Source organism: Semicossyphus pulcher, unplaced genomic scaffold, assembly GCF_022749685.1.
Source record: "Semicossyphus pulcher isolate SPU_LCO1_2020_fin unplaced genomic scaffold, fSemPul1.0.p SCAF_24, whole genome shotgun sequence".
NCBI classification, from domain to species: Eukaryota; Metazoa; Chordata; class Actinopteri; order Labriformes; family Labridae; genus Semicossyphus; species Semicossyphus pulcher.
Window position 1 is genome coordinate 5,805,022 of NW_027211698.1, and position 21,930 is coordinate 5,826,951.

Consider the following 21,930-nt stretch of genomic DNA (forward strand, 5'->3'; position numbering starts at 1 on the left):
GTATCTCTGTGTATCATCTGCATAACTATAGGCAACTTTATGATGTGTGATTTAGCCCAACAGAAGCATATAGAAATTAAACAATAGGGGTCCCAAAATAGAACCCAGTGGAACCCCACACGTAAGATCTTTATGCAGATGTTTTTAGCATTAAACCTTACATTATTGTAATTCAGTTCAGTTCTTGGCTTGGGAATAGAAGGTTGACTATTTCGCCAACAGAGCAGGAGGATAAATCCTGGTGGGGATATAAATTAACACAGTATTTCCGCAGCATGGTACGGCCTTGCTACAACAGAATATATCCAGTGTAGGTCCCTGGCTTTAAAACGGACCAAGTGAGGATTTACAGGAATCCTTGTTTGTCCTCTGATAGATATTTGTATTGCATCTATCTTTATCTTGGACCCAGTTCCAAGCGAGCTGAACTGACACTGAAAGGTGATGTGAAAACACTTCATATCCCTGATTGGTCGAGAAAATCACCATTTGTGTGACATAAAACGTGGTTTGCAGAGGCAACTTTACCTCAAGTAAAAGATCTGAAATAGACATTAAACACTTCCATTTTATTGAAAAGTATATAGTTTAAGTTTTCTCTGAAAAATGTTCGTCGAATTTTGTATTGAAATCCAAAACCGGAAGTGCTGTTCTATCTTCTTCCGCCAACTTGACCTGAAAAGCCCGAAGTCGAGATATCTCGAGATTCTCGTCTCACAGACTGACCGTTCCGGAGAGTTTGAATGTAGAGCGTGAGCGTCAGAAGACCAACTGGCGGTAAGTGTAACACACCTGTGCGCACACCTGTCAAATAAGAGACGTAGCATTTTTATTTTACCTGCTGTGATTTATAACAACAACAATGAATAGAGAGAAATGTGGAGCAAAGGGTGACACAATTCTGTCTGTCTGTGATCAATTATACACAAACTGGTGTCCTGTTCAGGTATCGAGTCGTAGGCGAAGTTCTACTGCGTCAGAGCTCTCTATATAGGCTCCTGTGTCACTCAGAGTGTGGGATTTACGCTCTAAATTCTGTTTGTAAAGGATTTTAGATTATTATTATACCCGTTATTCACAGTATTCCTTTGAGTCCAGAGTAGCACTCTCAGAATGATCACTAATATACAGTATCTACAGTATTGTGCTGCGTTATTGATGCATCAACATGTAAACTGCATTTTAATGTTGCAGCTGGTTGCAGTTTTAACTACTTTTGTACTACTTTTAAACTCAGCTCAAGCTACGCTTCAGTCAGAAACACATCCTGCTTTTGCTATGCATGCAGGAAAAATAGTTGTGGCTACTTCTGCAGGATTGAGATGATAATTTGTACATGCACAACTCTGCATAAAGCTTGTATATTCTGGATGCTGTGCAAAAGCTCTCAACAACCGTCGTAACCTATACACCAGAGTTCAGTGGCCGTAATTGACTTTGCAGACTTACTCACTGCTGCTCTCTTATCTCTTCAGGTATATGTCACTTATAACTAGTAAACCTTGTATGCACTCAAATGACTTTCACTGTCTCAGGTTTGCATTGAACTTTACAACATGAGCGCATTCAGATCAAAGTATTTCAGATGTAGATTCTGATAAACTTCTGCTATCATGTTTAGATCAAAGCGAGCCTGAAACCGTAAAGGCACTACAGTTTGAATAATAAATATGGTTGATAGGATTGTATAATGTATAATGCATTAACTTCAGTTATGTTTTTATCATGTCCAAAGTGCAGATACACCATCACATCCTCAAACACACAATGCACACACACTTCCTGCAGAGGGATTTGTAGCTGTGAGAAAAATCTGTGGGTGTTTCAACAACTGCCTGAACATTCGCTGTGATTTCTCCTCCAGTGTTTCTGCTCCGACAGCATGAAGTCCAAATGTTTTCCGTCCTCTCTGCTGCTTCTCCTGCTCCTGGAGATGAGCTGTGTGTCTCTGAAGGAGAGCAGGAAGCCGAATTTCGTCCTGATGATGGTGGACGACCTTGGGATCGGTGACCTGGGCTGCTACGGAAATAAAACACTGAGGTAGGAACATATCGCAGTGTTTGTTACACTCTGAGGGGGCTGGATGGTTGAGTTGAACCACTGTGAGTCAGAAAGATGATTCAAATTAATGGAAAAACGTGTGATCCTGCTGGCTGATTCTTTTAGACTTGTATTCCTGTCTAACTTTTACCTGCTCTTGATTGACCGAATCCCTCTAGGTGTGTTCAAACTAAAAGAAAACCATATTTTTTTCGGTAAAATCCAAAACAGATTCTATACAAAACTGTGGACGGACAAAAATAGACCCAGAAACACATGCAAGTTATATGTTTCAAATTGTGCGTTAAATTCGAGGCTGTCACAAAAGCCTACAGGCCTCGAGATTCCCCCGACATCCAGACGTTGCATCAGAAGTGGTCAAACCAAACTCCATTCAAAAAACAAGCATTTTAAAAGTAGTTTTCTTGTTGTCTTGCAGACAGACCTGACAAATCATTGTTATTTTTTCAGCATCCTTTCAGCCTGTTTATTGTCATTTAATCTTAGTAACATCTGTTTATTTCAGGCTCTAATCATCATATCTTTTGGGCCTTTTATGGTGGTTCACACCAAAAGCTCAGCGAGTTTTTCACGCATCACAATTACACACAAACCCAATGCAAATACCCAAATTTATACCAGGTGGTGAGACTCAAGCAAATCCCAAAATTTCAAATATCAGGGGTTTTGATTAACCAGACATCCTGAGATTGCATCAGAAATGGTCCAACCAAAGTCCAGTCAAAAAACAACCATTTTAACATTGTTTTCTTGTTGTCTTGCAGACAGACCTGAAAAAGCAAGAATTCAGACTTTTTAATAATCTACATCATGATGTAGTTATTTCAGCATCCTTTCAACCTGATTATTGTCATTAAGTCTCAGTAACATCTGTTTATTTTGGGTTCAAAACACGTCCTAAAATTGCAACAGAAATGGTCTAACCAAACTCCATTCGAAAAACAAGTATTTTAAAAGTTGTTTTCTTGTTGTCTTGTGCAAAGACCAGACAAAGCATTAATTATTAATTAATTATTATTATTATTATTTTTTTTACAAATCAGCATCATGATGTAGTTATTTCAGCATCGTTTCAACCTTCAAGACAGATTAAAACCCACATGTGACTTGATAGACTTCATGTTCATGTTAAAACGATTCAGGAAAATAATGTATTTGTATTTTAACCAATAAAAATCACAACAAAACATTTACCCACAAGGTGTGTTTGACTAAAAGTAAAGGGAATTCTTCCTGTGGTGAGAATTGCATACAAATTCAATGTAAAGTTGTGAATATCGATGCTACTTTGCACTAGGAGACTCTACAGACGTCCAAAGATTGCATCAGAAATGGCCTAACCAAACTCCATTAAAAAAACTACCATTTTAACGTAGTTTTCTTGTTGTCTTGCAGAGACAAGACAACAAGGCAACAAGGCAAGAATTCAGACTTTTTAATAATCAGCATCATGATGTAGTTATTTCAGCATCCTTTCAGCTTGCTTATTGTCATTAAATGTCAGTAACATCTGTTTGGGTTCATAGTGTTGTGGTAAGACAGATTTGCACCAAACTCCATTAAAAAAACACACATTTTAAAAGGTTGTCCTCTTAATTTATTGTGAACCCAGTCACATGACATTTCTGACGTATCATCTTTCAGTCATACTCGTGTAGCAAAAAATGGCTTTGCTTTTGGTCTGAACGCAGCCTCTGACCGTGTTTCCTGTCCCATTTAACATCACCGTTGACCTTCTGATACTGATGCGTTAAAGCAGGCTTCCTTGCCTACTAGTACTTTCTCTTAAATTCAACTCGAGGAGCATTAAAAACGCTCAGCATTGAACTCACACTGATGAATTGTGATTGCAGGACCCCTAATATTGACCGGCTAGCAGAGGAGGGGGTGAAGATGACTCATCACATCGCTGCAGCCAGCCTCTGCACCCCCAGCAGGGCCGCATTTCTCACCGGACGATACCCGATACGATCAGGCCAGTCCAACACAAAAACCTTTACTGACTGACACAGTGCTTAATGTTGGTCTGCAGGCGGACTGTACAGCTGTTAAACACTGTCACATTAAACAGTTTTACTCCACTTCCTGCACAAACACCATTTATAGTAACAGGAACTCAGTCTTCGATTATTACAGATTTATGTTTTGGTTTCCACATTTGCAAAGTGATTTCAAATTGAAATCCCTGAAGTGTTCTGTGGCTTTAAACTTTTCTGTCCTTTATTTTCTTCTCTTACAGGATTATATGGCACCGGCAGAGTTTCCGTTTTTTTGATTAACGCAGCGCCCGGTGGTCTTCCCAGCCGAGAGGTCACCTTCGCTAAGCTTGCCAAACAACAAGGCTATGAGACGGCTCTTATCGGTACGCAGCAATTATCCATAATTTCACAGGGTGTTGACGGGGAATTTTGGTACTTTTCCACCTGATCAAAATACATCCACTGAAAGTTCTTGTTGTTTCCACTGACAGGCTCAGATTGTTATTCTAAGTGTGTGACAACATTACAGAAAGGATCCCTACAGAGATAGACCTTTTTGTTACAGAGGAAGATGATTTTTGTAACCACAAACAGATGCTACATCACTCTATTCAAACACACCAGACTCCATTGATAAAAACACAAATTTTTACGTTGCAGGATAGGGGAGTTTCTGGTGTACCACTTCCTCGATAAGTTAGTTAGTTTGTGTTATTGTGTGACTTTGGTGTAGTAAAGGATTAGTATTGATCCAATGCAATAATTGTGTAACACTTAATAACACAAAAAAAAACAGACAGATTGAGGCAGCAACTCCTGTGTTCTGTGAGGTAAAATTACTGCTTTTATGAATGGAGTCTGGTGTGTTTGCAGAGAGCGATGTAACTTCTGGTTGTGGTTAAAAAATCACCTTCCTCTGTAACGAAAAGGTCCATCTCTGTAGGGATCCTTTCTCTAATGTTGTCAGACAACAATCTGAGCCTTTTTGCCTATTTTGTATCTCTTCTAAATTTCCTTGTTTGCAGGAAAATGGCACCTGGGACTAAACTGTCACAGCAGCGACGATCACTGCCACCACCCCAGCGTGCACGGCTTTGACTTCTTCTACGGTACCCCTATGACCAACCTGCGTGACTGCCAGCCTGGACAGGACACCATCTTCAAGATCCAAAAATATTTACCCTACAGGACAATGGGCATCGTCTTACTCTCTGCAGTCCTACTGCATTACTGCGGCTTCATCACTATCCGCAGAGGGGTGGTCCTGGGTCTGCTGTCTCTGCTGGCCTTGGCCGGAGCACTGTTAATGGGATTCATCAGGGCGCTCCCGTACTTTAACTGTATTCTCATGAGGGACCACAGAATCGTGGAGCAGCCGTATGTATCTGAAAACCTGACGCAGAGGATGACTCATGAGGCGGTGAACTTCATGGAGAGGTACATATGTTTCTTAATCTACACACAGACCTCTAAAGAACATGCATTATAAAGAATACATATGAATAGGCACAGCTGCATTGTAAATATCACATTATATATTCTACTTATTGGAATTACTAGTGATTTGATTGTATATTCTCTTTGTGCAGGAACTCTGAGAAGCCTTTCCTGCTGTTTTTCTCTTTCGTACAAGTCCACACGGCCTTGTTTGCTGCACCGCCATTTAAAGGAAGCAGCAAACACGGCATCTATGGAGACGCTGTCCATGAAGTGGACTGGAGTGTTGGTAGGTCGGCAGAGTTTATGCTCTTTTATAAAGGTTTTATGTTATGAACTAAAAAGAGAAAAAGTGTCTGACAAATTTTTGTTAACGAGGAAGATGATTTTTGGACCCTCACCTGAAACAGATGTATTGCTCTCTTCACAGCCACCAGACTCCATTGACAAAAACTGTAATGTTAACTCGCAGAACAGATGAGTTTCTGCTCTTCTTCTGCTTTGAATCTTTACTTTGTTTTTTATGTCTTTTGTCGTTCTGGATATAACCTTACCATTTAAAACACTGAAGTCACACAAGACCTCAAATAAACTTGCTTATTGATGCAACAGTTAGACCAGCAACTCATGTGTTACTCTGGGTAAAATTACCATTTTTGTGAATGGGGTCTGGTGGCTTTGAAGAGAGCGATGTAATGGCTGCTTCTGGTGGAAAAAAGGGATGAAGTGATGATTATTTCAGAAACAGCTGTTACATCCCTCTCTAAAACGCCACCAGACTCCATTAACAAAAAACCAGTAATTTTGCAGAAGACAGGAGGTTTACCTTTACTTCAATAGTTTCTTTTGCATTATCGTGTTACATCACTAATGTGTTAAATCTAAAATAATGATTTACAACACTTAAATCATACAGAAACACAAACTAACGAACAAATTGAGTAGCAGTGGACTCCTGTGTCCTGTGAGGTAAAATAGCTGTTTTTGTGAATGGAGTCTGGTGTGTTTGCTGAGCGATGTAATGTCATCTTCCTCTGTAACAAAAGGGTCTATCTCTGTAGGGATCCTTTCTGTAATGTTGTCAGATGCTTATAATAACAATCTGAGCCTGTCAGTGGAAACAACAAGAACTTTTAGTGGACGCACTTTGATCCATCAAGGATTATGTTGCAGCCATTACAGCCTGTCTCACTGCTGCAGGCTAAGGATATCTACTGCAGCATTTAGGGCCCAGGTTTTCCCCTTCAAGGTTTGAGACATAACTTAATATTTGATGTATTTTTATTTAACTAGACTGTCCGAAAAATATCAGAATTTTAATAAAAAAGAACAAACGTTTTAGATAATAATGTAATAGAAATGAGCCTTTCTATCACTCCTTCTGTAAGCTCCTGTAATAACATCAGCTAGTCCTCCATTATTATTATTATTATTACAGGGTGTTTTAGAAATCATCTGAAAAAGGCTGCTCTCTCTCTCTCTCTCTCGTGCTGTAATTGCTGTTCAGTCTCAAGGACGGCCTCCACACAAAAAAGAGCCCACAATGAACTGAATGTTGGGGGGATATTTTCCTAATGAACGTGTAATTACTCCAATTATTTTAGCTTGAGGACTATTGTAGGAGCACAAAGGCGGAGGGTAGTAATTGCTTCGCTGAATAGAAGCTGAATGTTCTTTTGTTTTTCGCGTCAGTCTGCAGCCGCCGTGCACAGCTGCAGCCAAAGAGAATTATGTATGATAACACTTCACTGGCCTGTATGTGGTTTAAAAGTTCAAGTCTGCTGCGCTTCCGACCACGTCCGGCAACACCTGCATGTGGGAAGAAAAAATCCCTCAAATTTGCAGCCAAGAACAGTCCAAACACTGATATATATTACTGTCTTTTGTGTGTGTGTTCTCAGGTCAGCTCATGAAGACTCTGGAGAAACTCAAACTGACAGAGAACACTCTGGTTTACCTGACCTCAGACCAGGGCGCTCACCTGGAGGAGATCTCTTCCCGAGGGGAAGTCCACAGAGGCTGGAACGGGATTTATAAAGGTGCGGCATAATCAGCAACATTCCATGTAAGGCTGAAATGTCACGTCAAGGTTTTTAGTTTGTAGGTGTAGCTCTGCTAAGCTCAGACTTGTTGGACGGTCTGTTTGGACAAGAGGGTGGCCAACTCATTAGCTGGTTAAAAACAGTGTTTCCCACAGAATAAGATTCTATTTTTGGCATCATTTAGTAGACGAAAGAGGCAAAGAGACTCGCTGCTCACCTGACATGTAGAAAGAGGAAGTGGCCGGTGAACGACGCCTACCAGTCTGCCATCTTTTCTGCAGGAAAAGCCAACAACTATCCTGACTCATAGCTGCTGAACAGGCCAATTATTTGTCTGATATTTACATGAAACACGGCCCAGTGACTGAATTAGCTGAGGTGACACCTAGCAGCTCCCACCTGTCACTCAAAGAGGCCACGCCCCTAATGCTGCATCACTTTAAGCCTTAATATAATATAAACAGGTGAGTTGTATAAAGATTCTCCCTGTACAGTTGTCATGAAGGGAGAAATGAGCTATAGAGACCCAAACTGTTTTTGTACCAGGCTGTAAACATGCTGTAAAGTTGGCCTTTTTTACATGGGGTTTGGTGGGGAGTGAGTCACTTTAGGAGACAGCCTCAAGTGGACAAGAGAGGAACTGCAGCTTTTGGAGCATGAGCTTCTTTTCCAGCCCCAGCTGTTGGAGGAAATGAACGTCTGTAGCACCAAATGAAAGAAGACGTTCTTTATCTCTGAACAGTACGTTCTGTCAGACTTTTGCTGAACTGTTTTGTCCTCAGTGTCGCTCAATGATTTAAGACTGTCTGCCCGACAAAGACACACAGTGTGAACTCCATGTAATCCCTCTGTTTTGACCTGGTTAAAAGAGCAGAGAGAGTTTTGTGTCTGCGATGCTCTTTCATCTCTGCGAGTGGCCCGTCTGAAGAACCAACTTTCTCCTTTAGTTAAGACGCCGGCGCTGCTCTGAGACCAGAAGCTTTCATGACTCTGTGTTTTCTCTTATCCGAGCAGCGGGGAAGTCCACAAGCTGGGAGGGAGGGATCCGGGTGCCGGGGATCGTGCGTTGGCCGGGGATCATCCCAGCTGGCAAGGAGATAGACGTCCCCACCAGCAACATGGACCTGTTTCCGACGGTGGTGCGGCAGAGCGGAGCGTTGGTCCCGCAGGACAGGTGAGGACGCAACACAGCGAGACAGCGCTCCTTCAACACGTCAGTCAAAACAAGTGAAGTCTGAAATCTGGGTCACATTTTAAAGCGAGCTGGAGTGACTCTCTGAGCTCGCAGTGAGTCACATCCAGAGGAAGCATATTGAAATGAAGAGGGGGGTATTAAGGTAATCCAGAGGCTTTGATCAAACCCCTTCAACGAGCTGCTGAGTGTTTGTGTCGGAGATATGATTCACTCTTTATTCTGCAGGGAGATAGACGGTCACGACCTCATGGATTTACTTCAGGGGAAAGTTCAAAAGTCAAACCACGAGTTTCTGTACCATTACTGCAACCAGTACCTGCATGCGGTCAGGTGGCATCCACGAGACAGTAAGTGCAAAGAAATCAGATGCAAAGAGAGTCGTCTCATCTGCATTCACACCTGGGCCCTTTTTCTACATGTTTTACAGTCTAAATAACTAACCATCAAGGATTACGTTGCAGCCTGTTTCTCTGCTGCAGGCTGAAGAACTCTACTGGAGACATTTAAAACGTTTCTTACCTTTTCATCATTTAGACTAAAGATGTAAAAACTGGGCCCAGGTTTAAACATACCAAGAGATTCAGTAAAGACTACCCGGCACACTGACCAAACAGGTGTTTTTCTTCAGGTGACATGGTGTGGAAAGCTTTCTTCTACACACCAAACTTCTTCCCAGCGAACGAGACGGCGTGCTTCAACACACACGTCTGCTTCTGCGGCCTGGAATACGTGACCCAGCACGACCCTCCGCTGCTCTTCGAACTCACCAGGGACCCGTCGGAAACCACTGAGCTTACTCCCGACAACGAGCCGGCCTACCACTCCGTCCTCGCTGTGATGAAGGAGGCGGCGGAGAAGCACCTGAAGTCAACAACGCCTGGGGAGAGCCAGTTGACCATAGGGGGCCTGCTGTGGAGGCCGTGGATGCAGCCCTGCTGCTCCTCGTTCTCACAGCTCTGTCAGTGCCAGCGGGACCAGTAGGCTGATGATGTTTTCAGTGGTAAAAGATGCACTCCTTACGCGACTCCATGAGACTTTAACACAAGTTCTCCACAAAAAATATTTGCTTTTTTGTCACCTGCAGGATGGATCTTCAGAGCTACTTTAGCAATCAGGTGGATGCTAATCACATGTAAATTTCCACAAGGGAGAAAAGAGAGGATGAAATGGTTTAGATGAGGGAATCACTGCTGGAAGTAGGGCTGATTGTTCTGATTGATAATGACTTCAAAGATCTTCTTAACCCAGGAGTCCCCCCTCCTCCTGTGTTTCAGGGAACAATGGCTCATTACAACTTTCTTCACGAGTGTCGCACGACGCATTTGAACAAAAACATAATTTCAGACATTATTGTGTTCAATCATCATAACACATAATAAGCCTGGGCTTTGTTGGATACTCGATTGTGATTGGTAATTATTTCTGAATAGCAGACCGCTGCTATGGATGAATCTGATCACAGACTCTGCATGACAACATCCAGTTTTCTCCATCAGCAGAAACAAGTCCTGTGAATTTACCGTCTGTCCATTTACAGTAAATACTAAACAGAACAATCGCTGTCAGGCGACAGCATTTGACAATAACGAGGCAGAAAACCTCAGTAGGGTGCAGCAGTGATTCCTGCAGCTCTGTGCACCTCGTGGAGGGGAATAAAAAAAGGGTTAACAATCGAAGTCTAAAATCCCCCCAAAAAACATTTTACAATGAAGCAGAAAAGCTGCACATTCAGCAGAAGTTTCGTCTCTCTTGCTTGCTAAAAGGCTGACACAATCGATCACTAATCAAATAGGCCTGTTGATTTATTGACTTGTCTTTTCAGCACTAAACTAAGACGCCAGCAGACGCTTCTATCAGTTTACAAGTAAAGAAAGATAACTGCAGCATGTGATCTGTGATGTACACCTGGTGTCCTTTACAATCTTCAGCAGAGGTTTACATACGCTTTTATAGTCTGCACACCGGGTCAGTCAGGGACTCCATAAGCACTCAGTCAGCTGCATATGATAACACTGCTGCTCTCCTGTTAGGGGATCGGCGTAGGTGATTTAAAGAGCAGAAGAACTACAGTTATGTTTCTGTCAGACTCGTGTTAAATCTTTTTCTTTTCTGGATCGTAACAATCATTTTGTGATTTTAAACTGTTCTGTTCAGCTTAAGATGTCAGATTTCTTTGAAGACATTAAAAAGCAAATTGATCTTAACACATTTAAAGTTGTACTCCAGTTATTTAACATTGCACTTCTATAGGTTCGGGGACACTCAGAAGGAACGGATAACAAATGACGACAAATCAAATAACCTGTGAAGTTAAATCACTGTTTTTTTCAATGGAGTCTGGTGTCTTTAACGAGACAGTTTCTGATTCTAAGTGTGTGACAACATTACCGAAAGGATCCCTACAGAAATAGACCTTTTTGTTAGAGAGGAAGATGATTTTTTTAACCACAAACAGATGTTACATCGCTCTCTGCAAACACACCAGACTCCATTGACAAAAACATGAATTTAACCTTACAGAACACAGGAGCTGCTGCTCTACATCTGCATCAACCTGTTAGTTTGTTTGTATTATTGTGTGACTTTGGTGTTTAAAATGGTTGGTTTGATGCCAATATGATTTTTGTGTTACACACAATAAATCTCACCAATTGAGGCAACTTTAGACCAGCGGATCCTGTGTTCTGCCATGTAAAATTTTGTGTTTTTTCAATGGAGTCTGGTGTGTTTGAAGAGAACGATGTAACAGCTGTTTCTGGCAGAAAAACAAAACAATCTTCTTCTTCTTTAACAAAAAGGTCAAGTAGATTTCTTCAGCCTGCAGCAGTGAAACGGGCTGTAACGGCTGCAACATAATCCTTGATGGATCAAAGTGCGTCCACTAAAAGTTCTTGTTATTTCCACTGACAGGCTCAGATTGTTATTCTAAGTGTCTGGCAACATTACAGGAAGGATCCCTACAGAGATAGACCTTTTTGTTACAGAGGAAGATGATTTTTTTAACCACAAACAGACGTTACATCGCTCTCTGCAAACACACCAGACTCCATTGAGAAAAACAGTGATTTTACCTCACAGAGCACAGGAGTCGCTGGTCTACTGCTGACTCATTCTGTTGTTTTTGGGGGGTTATTGTGTAAATGTTAGATGTAAAATAAATTAAAACACCAAAGTTTCATATTAAACACTAACAAACAAACCAGTTAAGGCAGCAGTAGACCAGCGTCCTGCAAGGTAAAATCACTGTTTTTGTAAATTGAGTCTGGTGTGTTTGCAGAGAGCGATGTGACGTCTGTTTGTGGTTAAAAAAAATCATCTTCCTCTGTAACAAAGAGGTCTGTCTCTGTAGGGATCAATGACTGTATATATAGATGGACAACGCGTCTCCATCTGCTCCCATTGTACGAAATTGATGCCAAAATAGCCCCTGTGATAGGCGCTGCCATCTTGCGATGGTGACGTCATATGGAGCCAGAGACTGCACAGTAGAGATCGGCGAGTGAAGCGGCCATAGCCACTTCCGCTAACCCAAACACACACTTAACTTACTGAAAAAACAGCAAGGATCCCACACGCCGGCGTGTTTAACAGCAGAACAGCTTCTTGTGTTGGTCTGAGGTTAAAGTTCACAGGTGTGGAAACTTCACTGACTGTAGTGATTGTTTTAGTTACGTTTCCACTCGCGGATCCTCCTCCACTCTTCTCACCTGGAACTGATCGGCTGCAGGAGCCTAATTTGTCAACAGAGCTGTCAATCATCACTTTCAGCATCAAATAACTAATTACAAATAAACTTGTCAGAAAAATGAACTCTTGGACGTGAATCAGCATGATAAGAACTAGCTATAATGACAGAAACCAGGTTTGAGAAAAATGTATTTGGTGTGTATTTTGATTTTATAGTTTGACTCATGTCCCATCTGTTAACATGGAGGAGGCGGGCTTTATGACCTATACTGCAGCCAGTCAGCAGGGGGCGCCCGAAATGTTTTGGCTTTGCTTTTAGGGAGCTGTCATGTCGTCCATCTTTTTATACAGTCTATGGTAGAGATCCTTTCTGTAATGTTGTTAGTGGATGCACTTTGATCCATCAAGGATTATGTTGCAGCCGTTACAGCCCGTTTCACTGCTGCAGGATGAAGACATCTTCTGGAGACATTCTTAAACTTTTTGTTCCTGTTTGTCATTTAGACCCCAAAATGTATAAAAATATGCCCAGTTGAAAAATACCCGAGCTACCCTTTAGACAGCAAACGTGCCTCCACAGTTCAGCCACCATGCACGTGCACGTTTGTGATTTTCATGCTGACCAAACCTCAGAGGATTTTTTCCTATTTTAAACTTTGTACATTCAGGAACAGTGTTAAAACCACCCAGAACACTTTTCATTCAGGGACTCACGCTGAGCCGACATTCTGCTTTTCAGTCGATATGAACACACTTATCAGAGCTGCCACACATTGCAGGTGCGTGCAGTTGTTCAGTGAAGTCAGCAGCTGAATAATTACTGTAATAACTGTGCTCCTTTAGCCGCTTGTTTCCAGAGAGCGGGGTGAATTTTCCGACAAGAGGAGCTGAAACAGTAAAATAAAAGACACAAGCGGGGAATCTCTCGCCTCTGGTGGAATCTGTAATTTAAGGGAAGCCTTAATTGAGCCTCATTAGCAGAACCAGCAGGTGGGATTACATAAGAGCAGCGGGGGACGCTGCAGGATGCATCTGTGTGTGTTTGTGTGTGTACACAGGAAAGCTAGTTTAGATGGTGATATTTCTTTTTGTATGTTAATTAATACGAAGCAATACTTAAACCTTTTGAGAAATGAAACTTTTTTCATTAAACAAAACAAGGAAAGATTTTAACGGTTACATTTTTTATGTGGAAGTTTGTGTTAATAAAGAACTGATCTCTAGTGACAGGCAGGGACGTGGATTTCCAGGACGTCAAGTGTTCTGGTTTCTGTCTGTAGTACGTTTGTAGTCTGAGTAGTAGTGACCAATCACGTATCAGAAGGCTGCGGCGTATGCAGGAAAAACAGTCCGTGATGGGAGCAAGAGCAGGCGGAGCATAATACGCCGTAATGACATCCCGGCTTCCATCAGCTTCATCTGACGAAGATTTAGCTTCTTATTCATCTCTATAAACAGACGTCTGCATGCTAACAGCTAACAGTCTGTTCTAGAGCTAAAATTCAACTTGAGATAAATGTCACGAAAGCCGTTCAGCGCTCAGATTTCCCGTCGAATGCATCAGAAATGATCGCTCCGAGCTTCATGTTGACTTGTTCCTAATCTGCATCATGATGTTGTTATTTCAGCTGACTTAAGCGCCGTTAATTAAAGTCGATCACAAGAAAATCTGTTTATGTAAACATGCAGCACGCGGAAAAAGGAAGTTGTTTATCGCTAACCGCTAACCGCTGGCTAGTGCACCGGCATGTTGACAGGTGTGCCCAGAGGATATATCGTCGTCAGAGTATAGCCGATGGGATCCGAGATTGATGAAGTACATGTTGCTCTTCCTCTTACTAAACTTTTAGCTCTATTCTACCGGATGGAGCCCTGGGTGTAAGGCCAAGCTTTCACACCACCCGAGCAGCTCTCAGCGACCTGAAAGTGACTCACTGACCGTCTACAAAACGCTAAGAACAGCTAATGCTAGTAACAGTAACGAATCGCTAAATCCTCCTTTGTCAGAATCCAGAGCTGTCTTGGAGCATGTGTCGCTCTGCAGACTGTTTACAAAAATGTTGAATCCATATATCTGTGGGAAGTAGCTACGTGTCGATCTACAAACGTCAGTGGATGGATTTTTCAACAGTCTCAGCCGGAAGAGGAGACGAGGTCCTGATCTGGTTTGGCGCAGCACCCTGGATTGTGCAGAATAAAGCGTCCTTAAGTCGTCTTTCTGTCCTAATATGAACAAAAGTCTTATTTAATATTCCCTTTGGTCCTTTTCACCATTAATAGCCAAACTGTGTGTAGATATTTTAATCAATTTGCCTCCTTCCTCGCTGCAGCAGCTCTCTGTGTGTCTCCCTCGACATGTGACCGTCCTGCTGGAGTAGCAGCTCTCACACACACACACAGCTGATGGAGAACCTGCCCACGTCTCCTGACGCTGGAGGGAATCAAACACTCACCCAGCAGCACAGAAACCCCGCGGAAACGTCCGGCACTTCAAAGAGGCCTCGCGTCCCGAGGGGGGCTCCGACATCCATGACGGCAGCGCGGACTTCCCGTGAAGCGCTGCGCTGTCCAATATTTCCTCTTTCTCTCTTCCAGCATGGGGGGGAATTAAAAGCCTCCTCGGAAAATTGATGAAGACTCCGTGTTCACACGAGGGCTTTTCATCACGCTGCCACACAGAGCAGAAGAAAAGGTCCAGAGAGTGTGTGTGAGAGCGTTTATCTGACTGAAGCTCACACACTCTTTCATCCTCACATTCATAAATAAAAAGGCCTCGATGCAAGAGGAAGAAAGGATCCAAACAAACCGACAGGTGAAGCTGCATCAATATCACTCCACGGAAACGCTCCTTCTGGATGTTTCTGTGAGTTTTAATAGGAAAAACTAAAACAGGAAATAAATTCAATAAAACACATCCTTAAAAATGTTCTCAGCTCATCCACTCCTCTCTCGTCAGGAACCTCACAGCGTCGTTGAAACCTTCCTCATGTAAGGACTTCATGCCGCCGCTGGACGGAGGGAACAGAGCCTGGTTCAGACGTTTGATGTTCTCGACCGAGAACTAAAGAAGAGGAAGAAAACACACCAGTCACGTTACATTCTTAAGAAAGCCTGTTGCTGCGGGTCACTGATCCGGAAAAAGTTCTCACCATTACGTTCATGTTAGCCAGTCTGAGTTGAGTGTTGTAGCGCCCCCTGTGGATGGGACACACATCCTGCAGTCCGGCGAAAGGGGAGACGGTGATGGTTCGTCCCACGGGGAGAATCGGCAGACTGTCGGTGAATCCTCCATCGATCCATTTCTGATCAAACAAAACACGAATGTTGTCGTCAACATACGTTGCATTCACTGTACGATTCCATAGTAGGAAAATCAGGCGTTCATCTTTAAGAATGTCTCTGCCAAAATGAGCTAAGTGGAATTATATTTCTATATTGGATTTTCACGACAGCCTGTCACGCTCACACCTCACGACCTGAGCTTCTGCCAACTCCAGCTCCGCTTGTTTCTCTGAGAGCTTAAGATCCGGACATCAAAAGACTAAAATCCACATCAAAGATAAAGTTTAAAACAAATAGGAAACGGATAAACGAGCATCTTAAATGTGAAACATGATACTGTCGCTGCTCTACATCCTCCCCTTCTCTAACATCATACGCAAACATGGTCTCCATTTCCACTGCTACGCCGACGACGTCCTGTTTACATCTCCGCCAAATCCATCACCACGGCAACTCGCTCCAAATAAAAACATAACTGTGAAGGAAATTTTTATGTTAACCTGTTTGATCATGTGTTAAAATTTCTTTAATATTATAGAGTTAATAATCATGGTATAATCAGCTAAGGTTAATTTTAAGGATATGTATTGTCTGCTCCTCTCCAGGGTCTTGATTTACTGTTGCTCCTTCTGTCCTCGAGAGATAGTTGGTGGGCTTGTCTGGGGCTGAGACCTCCAAGGCCAAGGGTAAACTCTAGATAGTCAGGCGCCTCAGCTAAAGTCATAACAATGACATGTAGCTTTGTCTCAGTGAGAAGGAATTCTATCTGTAATGTTTAAAATACACTGTGAACCTTGAGTCTGTGTCAGTCAGTCTGTGTAGTACTGATCTGGCCCAGCTCGAGTTGTTAATTGCTTTTACTCATTTATTATTATTCTTCAATTAAAAGACATCAAAAGACAACTTTGTCTCACATCCAGAATCGACTGCTCTATCAGCATCCTGTATGGTTCATCCTCCAAAGTCCTCAATAAACTCCAACACATCCAGAACTCTGCTGCCCTCCTTGCTCCCTTGAACACATCACCCAGAACATGTCCTCCAGAACCTCCACTGGCTCCCCATAAAGCCCTCCATAACCAGGCCCCTTCATACCTCACAGACTTTACACTGGAATATCTTAAAAATCAGAATCAAAATACTTAATTTATGATGAGACAGTGAACATTATTGTTACCTGTCCTCTGAACTCCACAGGTTTGAGTCCAGCGTAGACGGGCACGAAGCTGCTGGCCAGGAGAGCCTGGAGAAGGTCATATATATGAAAAACAAACACTGTAAAATGAATGAAACATTTACGAGAGAGGGGAGGTGTGTTTACCTGTATGAGCTCGTCCCTGGAGGTAAACCTGGACACCATGTGGTTCTTCCCACTCTTGGAGTGTGTGAGCGAGAGGTGGAGGCGGTCGGAGGCCAGACTGTGAGCGTCAGCGGGGAGAATCTCCTCGATCTCCTCCCTGGAGACGGTACGCACGCAGACGCTCGTTTGTCAGGATTTTAATATCGAATCCCCGCAGGGGCGTCATAAACACACTGCGTTATATCAACGTGTAATTATTACTCAATCTGTTCAGCACACAGAGCCGCCGCTGCATGCTGATGAAGGTTAAATATAGGCAGATCAGGCTTTTTTTATGAACTACATCAGAGTTCAGAATAACCTTTCCACTGTTTGTTTTGGAACAGCGTGCTATTAGCGAATGACCTTCTACCCTGATGGGTATTTGTCTTTAAATTTGCACTTCAGAAGCACTTTAGTCACCAACCTTTCCTCTGAGGCCGTCGATAATCAGGGTCAGTAGTCGGTATATGTTTACTTCAAATTCAATTCTTCAACCGCTATCGCTAACGTTAGCGCAGCTTGTTTTTAAGGTTTCCTCTGGTGTTCGAGCTTCTCTAGATTTATTAAGCAGAGCCGAATTTTCTGCAGAGGTCTCCTCCTTTATAAAACAATCAAACCAAGTCATAAAGACCTGTGGAACCACTGAATAATGCAGGTTCATGTTAAAACAGTGTTTTTCAGACACTATTCTGGTGCTGCTAACTCAGCTTGTTTCTCTCATTACTTAAAATAAGGATGTTTAATACGGAAGAGGATTAGGGCCACTGAAAAAAAAAAAATTAAGGTCCAATAAACATTTTTTTTAATTTTTATTCTGAGAAAAAAATGTTCCCCGAATAAATTTTAAAAAAAAAGTCAGAATTCTGACCTTTTTCTCAAAAAAAAAAATGTATTGGACTTTAATTTTTTTTTTCCAGTGGCCCTAATCCTCTTCCGTAGTTTAAAGACTAAAATCCTTCATCCGATTAAATAATATAAGTTAAAAAATGCGTGGCTTAGTTTCCTTCTCTTCTGTTAACTGGGTCTACTCCCGTTTGTTTTACATGTGTAACCTGTCGGCTAGCGTCATCAATCATGTGACTGTCAGCTGACCTGTTAAAGGACGGTCTACAGAGCAAACACATGTTAGCTTTTCAGGGTGAATGATTGCAATAAAGCCTGCACACTGGTGACATTTAGAGGCTTAAACTCAACAAATTGCTCCCCATTGCTTCTATTAAAACATGTCATATTCAGCCTTGAATTTTTGCATCATGCTAAATTGTGACTCCCATAAAACATATTCTGCTTCAGGTGCAGTGATGTCTGTGGCGTTTGTACCGTAGCGTGAGCATGAAGTCGTATCCAGGTGTGACGGCTCCGAGCCGCTGTCGTCTCACGCTGTCAGCAAACCTGTAGGTGAAGTCTGTGCAGTGCTGCAGAAGGGAACAAACACTGTGAGTACACCGCACCCTTAATTCACTTACAATTTACTGTGTCACTGCTGCGTTTGTTTGCAACTAGACCTTGATTTTAGTTCCAAAAGTTAATATGCAAAGCCGCGTTTCCATGCAAAGCATTTTTATGCAAATTATTTAATTAGACGAGCTTGTTGGAAGCGACAAAATTAAACAACTTGAAAAAAAAAGAGAAGTTAAAAGTGTTTTACACTCGCTCAAGGTGTTACCTTCTTTAATTCCAGTAATCGACTAATGGGTGATGAACGTGCGTCTCTTCTGGAGCAATTCCAAATCTGTTTCTAGTTTACTTTGTGGTGAATTTACACTTCAAGAACCTTCACAAAACTCGACGTTCACCTTCTGGATGTCCCCAAGAACTAAATATATTTAAAATCAAAGTAAATCCATGTCTCCGCCACATTTTGTGATCTTTGGATGTTCCTTTATACATTTCTAAGAGCCAGCAGGAGTTAAATATTAATAGCACAGACAGATTCCTTCTTTGGATGTCAAATCTTTGATGCTGAGTCTCTGAGAAAAGCACTTCACCCTGACAGAGTCTTTAATTCAATACTCACCATTTGTAAAGCTGACGGGATAACTGAAGTGGAAATAATAAAAGTGAGAGTGAAACTACGGCTGTTCCTCTAAAACATTTGGTTTCTTTCTTCTAAATGATTTTAAAATTCCTAATCCCAGAGCTCCTCCTCTCTCCGTGTGCTGAACGAGGAGGATTTCATCTGTACCTCTAACTTGTCAGGAGCTGTAATCATCACAGCCGCCACCAGGGCCCCGGCTGAGGCCCCCGCACAGGCCCTGAGGGAGCCCACCAGCCTGTCCCCGTGCCGGAGAATGGCCCCCACGGCCCCCAGGTGGTAGATCCCCAAGAATCCACACGCAGCGAAGGACAGGTTCAGGATCGCCATCCTGAACGCCTGCAGAGACATGACAGCAAAGAGTGGACAGGTGTGATTTACTTCTTCTTCTATGTTTGATTTTAAGCTTTGAGCAGCAAAAAATAAAAGGTAAAAGTTTGCACATGAATGATGCACCACATAAGGAGGTAGAATCATATTCAATCGTATGGCTGTGTTGTTTAACTGTTAGATAGGACAAAAATCCAGGTACAGCAGGTGATGCAAAGTTTATAACTTTTACCATAAAGCACAGACCAAATGTGCAAAAGAAATCCACTAACTACAGGTAGTGTGACTACTTTTTTGTTGTTTTTGTTGCCTTCATTTGCAAAGAATAAAATCTTTGCATTTGCGTTTTTTTGCACAAAATGTTTTGACAATTTTAAAAGTTAATTCAGAAAAACATTGAATTTTACTTGAAGAGGAATATTTATTGTATTGAAGCAACATTTAATGACCTTATTTTATAGTAAAATCAAGTTTTTAAACTTGTGTATCAAATTACAGCAGGTATTTAAGATGTCTGTTAAGGTATTTAATAATGGATTTGTAAGATTATCAATATATTTCTAGCCTATATTGTAATGTTTTTTACCCATGCAACCAGCTGTATAACAATAATGGATGGGTCTCTTTCTTAAAGTTTTCTTTTGCAAATTGATTTTCACTATAAAAACATCGTTATACAATATGAAACAAAGTTTTTTTCTAAGTTTGATGATGATGATAATAATAATAATTTAACGGTTCAGTTCATACAGGGTTCATGCAGAGTATGCAGTGCGTTATATTGCGTTTTCCTTCATTATAATGCATTCTGAGTTGCATGTCTTGCAGGGAAGGGGCTTAACAAACACGTTTTTCATGATTATTATTATTCATATTATTATGAGACAGTAGTGATGATTGTAGTATTAATAAAAATAAGACGTGACAGGATGGCATAATCCTAAAATCTCATAGACTGTATTAATAATAAATATCTTATTTTATTTTTTTATAAGTTAGACAATAAATCGAGTAAAGTTTATTCGGTTTAGGGGGCACTTTTAAAAATTTTTTTTTTAAATCAATTTAAATTTAGATTAATTTCAATATTAAATGTTTTTGGCGACAGTCTGTAAAAAGCTGTTGGAGCACGCACAGTCAGACTTTACATTGAAACTCAAATACCTCAAAACAGAAGGGATTTTAACGTTATAAGGGGTTTATTAAAATGTCTCTAAATTTGTATAACGTTTGGGTACATACTCCAGGTTTATATCAACGTTCATGGCTGAACCGTTTTGTATTCTTTTATACATAGGTTAGTTTCGTTTGTATCGAATGTACTATAAAAGTATCGTTACAGAATAACAAAGCTAGCTTACGTTACTGATATCACCTTTGGTCAAGCTGAACAGAAGAGGACATACCGTGATTACAGTCTCATATAAAACATTCAGCGTTATCTCATTTTATCCGGTTTTATTTAACGTCTCGAAGGTAAAACAAATCTTTAAAAACCCATAGAAGTAAGTAAAATAAGTATGTAACTAGTTAGCTTTCGTTACAAAAGTACACTACCGGCCAATAACACTGAGGCAACGGAGTCGTTTAGCTAGTTCCGGACAATACACAATTCTCTTTCCGGTGCAGATTTTCAAAGTAAAACTTCCAACGTTTGAAAAGGAGTAACCGGGAGCAACGAAGCCACCGTACTTTATCAAATGCTTCTTTTTTGGCATTATAATAACAAAAGCAATGATAACAAGATATAATAATATTACAGTAGGCCTACTCAGTTGTTCTACAGTGAATAAAGTCACAATCACTGGTTTTTGTATATTTTACCCTATTTATTCGGTTGACTTTTATATATTATTAATAATTAATTGTTTGTTGATGTAATATTTGTTCTTACAAAATACTTTGGTTGTCTATTTTTGTATTTTACTTCTTTGCTGATTCAGATTACGTCTTTTGCCTTCTTGTTAGGGAAAAATATTATTTAAAGAGCACTGGATTCCAAAATAATGCAGTCTTTATATACAGATTTTACTGTGTGCTGTGTGTGCACCTGTCATTTGAAGTCTGCATGCATCACCACACCAGACCCCTGAGCTTTAATTGTTGTGTCTTCTCGACAATACAACACAACTTGTTCAGTCTGGAGCTGCAACTGCCTGTAGCACACACGGAAACACAGGAGCCCAATTAAAAGTCTGATGCTGCTGCAGCTTTTGTGCAAGGTTAAGACTCAAGGTCTGTTTGAAACACTCCGCACATCTGCAGCTGCTTCCAAACATAATAAAAAGCTTTTTTTTTTGTGTGGTTGGAATTTGCTGCAAACTTCTCCAGGATGAAAAATATCTTAAATTCTTGCCCAAAAAGTTGTAATGCACTCCTCCCACAGGATGTTTAATAGTCTGTCTTATAGTAACCCAAATAATAAAGCCGTGTGCGCTTTTATTATTAGCCCTACTTTGTGGTTTTCCCGCCTAAAGCAGCTTCCCTGGAGTGCACTTCTTCCTCTGCTTCCTCTTCAGTCAGCGTTTATTTCCCCTGGA

General features: G+C 41.4%; 2 protein-coding genes across 5 annotated transcripts; one reads left to right on the forward strand and one right to left on the reverse strand.

Moving 5' to 3' along the window:
- Positions 1-727: 727 nt before the first annotated feature.
- Positions 728-10,901, forward strand: sts (steroid sulfatase (microsomal), isozyme S). The gene is made up of 10 exons (XM_069675322.1): positions 728-777; positions 1,865-2,040; positions 3,915-4,036; positions 4,301-4,423; positions 5,066-5,477; positions 5,630-5,766; positions 7,379-7,516; positions 8,534-8,693; positions 8,940-9,061; positions 9,343-10,901. The coding sequence occupies exons 2-10, from the start codon at positions 1,883-1,885 to the stop codon at positions 9,693-9,695; spliced, it is 1,725 nt and encodes a 574-aa protein (XP_069531423.1). The 5' UTR covers positions 728-777; positions 1,865-1,882; the 3' UTR covers positions 9,696-10,901.
- A 4,323-nt stretch (positions 10,902-15,224) lies between these two features.
- Positions 15,225-20,959, reverse strand: pnpla4 (patatin-like phospholipase domain containing 4). 4 transcript variants are annotated; one of them, XM_069675374.1, is made up of 7 exons: positions 20,797-20,959; positions 19,211-19,399; positions 18,346-18,440; positions 17,005-17,140; positions 16,861-16,926; positions 15,551-15,703; positions 15,225-15,462 (listed from the first exon to the last, which is right to left on the reverse strand). In XM_069675374.1, exons 2-7 carry the CDS (start codon positions 19,388-19,390, stop codon positions 15,331-15,333), a joined length of 762 nt encoding a protein of 253 aa, XP_069531475.1. In that variant the 5' UTR covers positions 19,391-19,399; positions 20,797-20,959; the 3' UTR covers positions 15,225-15,330. The 4 variants fall into 4 exon arrangements, with proteins under 4 accessions (XP_069531475.1, XP_069531474.1, XP_069531476.1 ...); XM_069675373.1 differs by lacking the exon at positions 20,797-20,959 and having other exon boundaries at positions 19,211-19,411; XM_069675375.1 differs by lacking the exon at positions 20,797-20,959 and having other exon boundaries at positions 19,043-19,301.
- Positions 20,960-21,930: the final 971 nt, after the last annotated feature.

Bases quoted from the DNA above. Each gene is read 5' to 3' on its own strand.
- sts (XM_069675322.1), top strand. From the start codon at position 1,883: ATGAAGTCCAAATGTTTTCCGTCCTCTCTGCTGCTTCTCCTGCTCCTG. The intron at 5,478-5,629 runs GTACATATGTTT...CTCTTTGTGCAG, and splicing joins GCGGTGAACTTCATGGAGAG to GAACTCTGAGAAGCCTTTCC. The intron at 5,767-7,378 runs GTAGGTCGGCAG...GTGTGTTCTCAG, and splicing joins TGAAGTGGACTGGAGTGTTG to GTCAGCTCATGAAGACTCTG.
- pnpla4 (XM_069675373.1), bottom strand. From the start codon at position 19,411: ATGTCTCTGCAGGCGTTCAGGATGGCGATCCTGAACCTGTCCTTCGCT. The intron at 18,441-19,210 runs GTACAGATGAAA...TCCCTTCTGCAG, and splicing joins CAGCTCCTGACAAGTTAGAG to CACTGCACAGACTTCACCTA. The intron at 15,704-16,860 runs GTAACAATAATG...TTGTTTGATCAG, and splicing joins CTGTGGAGTTCAGAGGACAG to AAATGGATCGATGGAGGATT.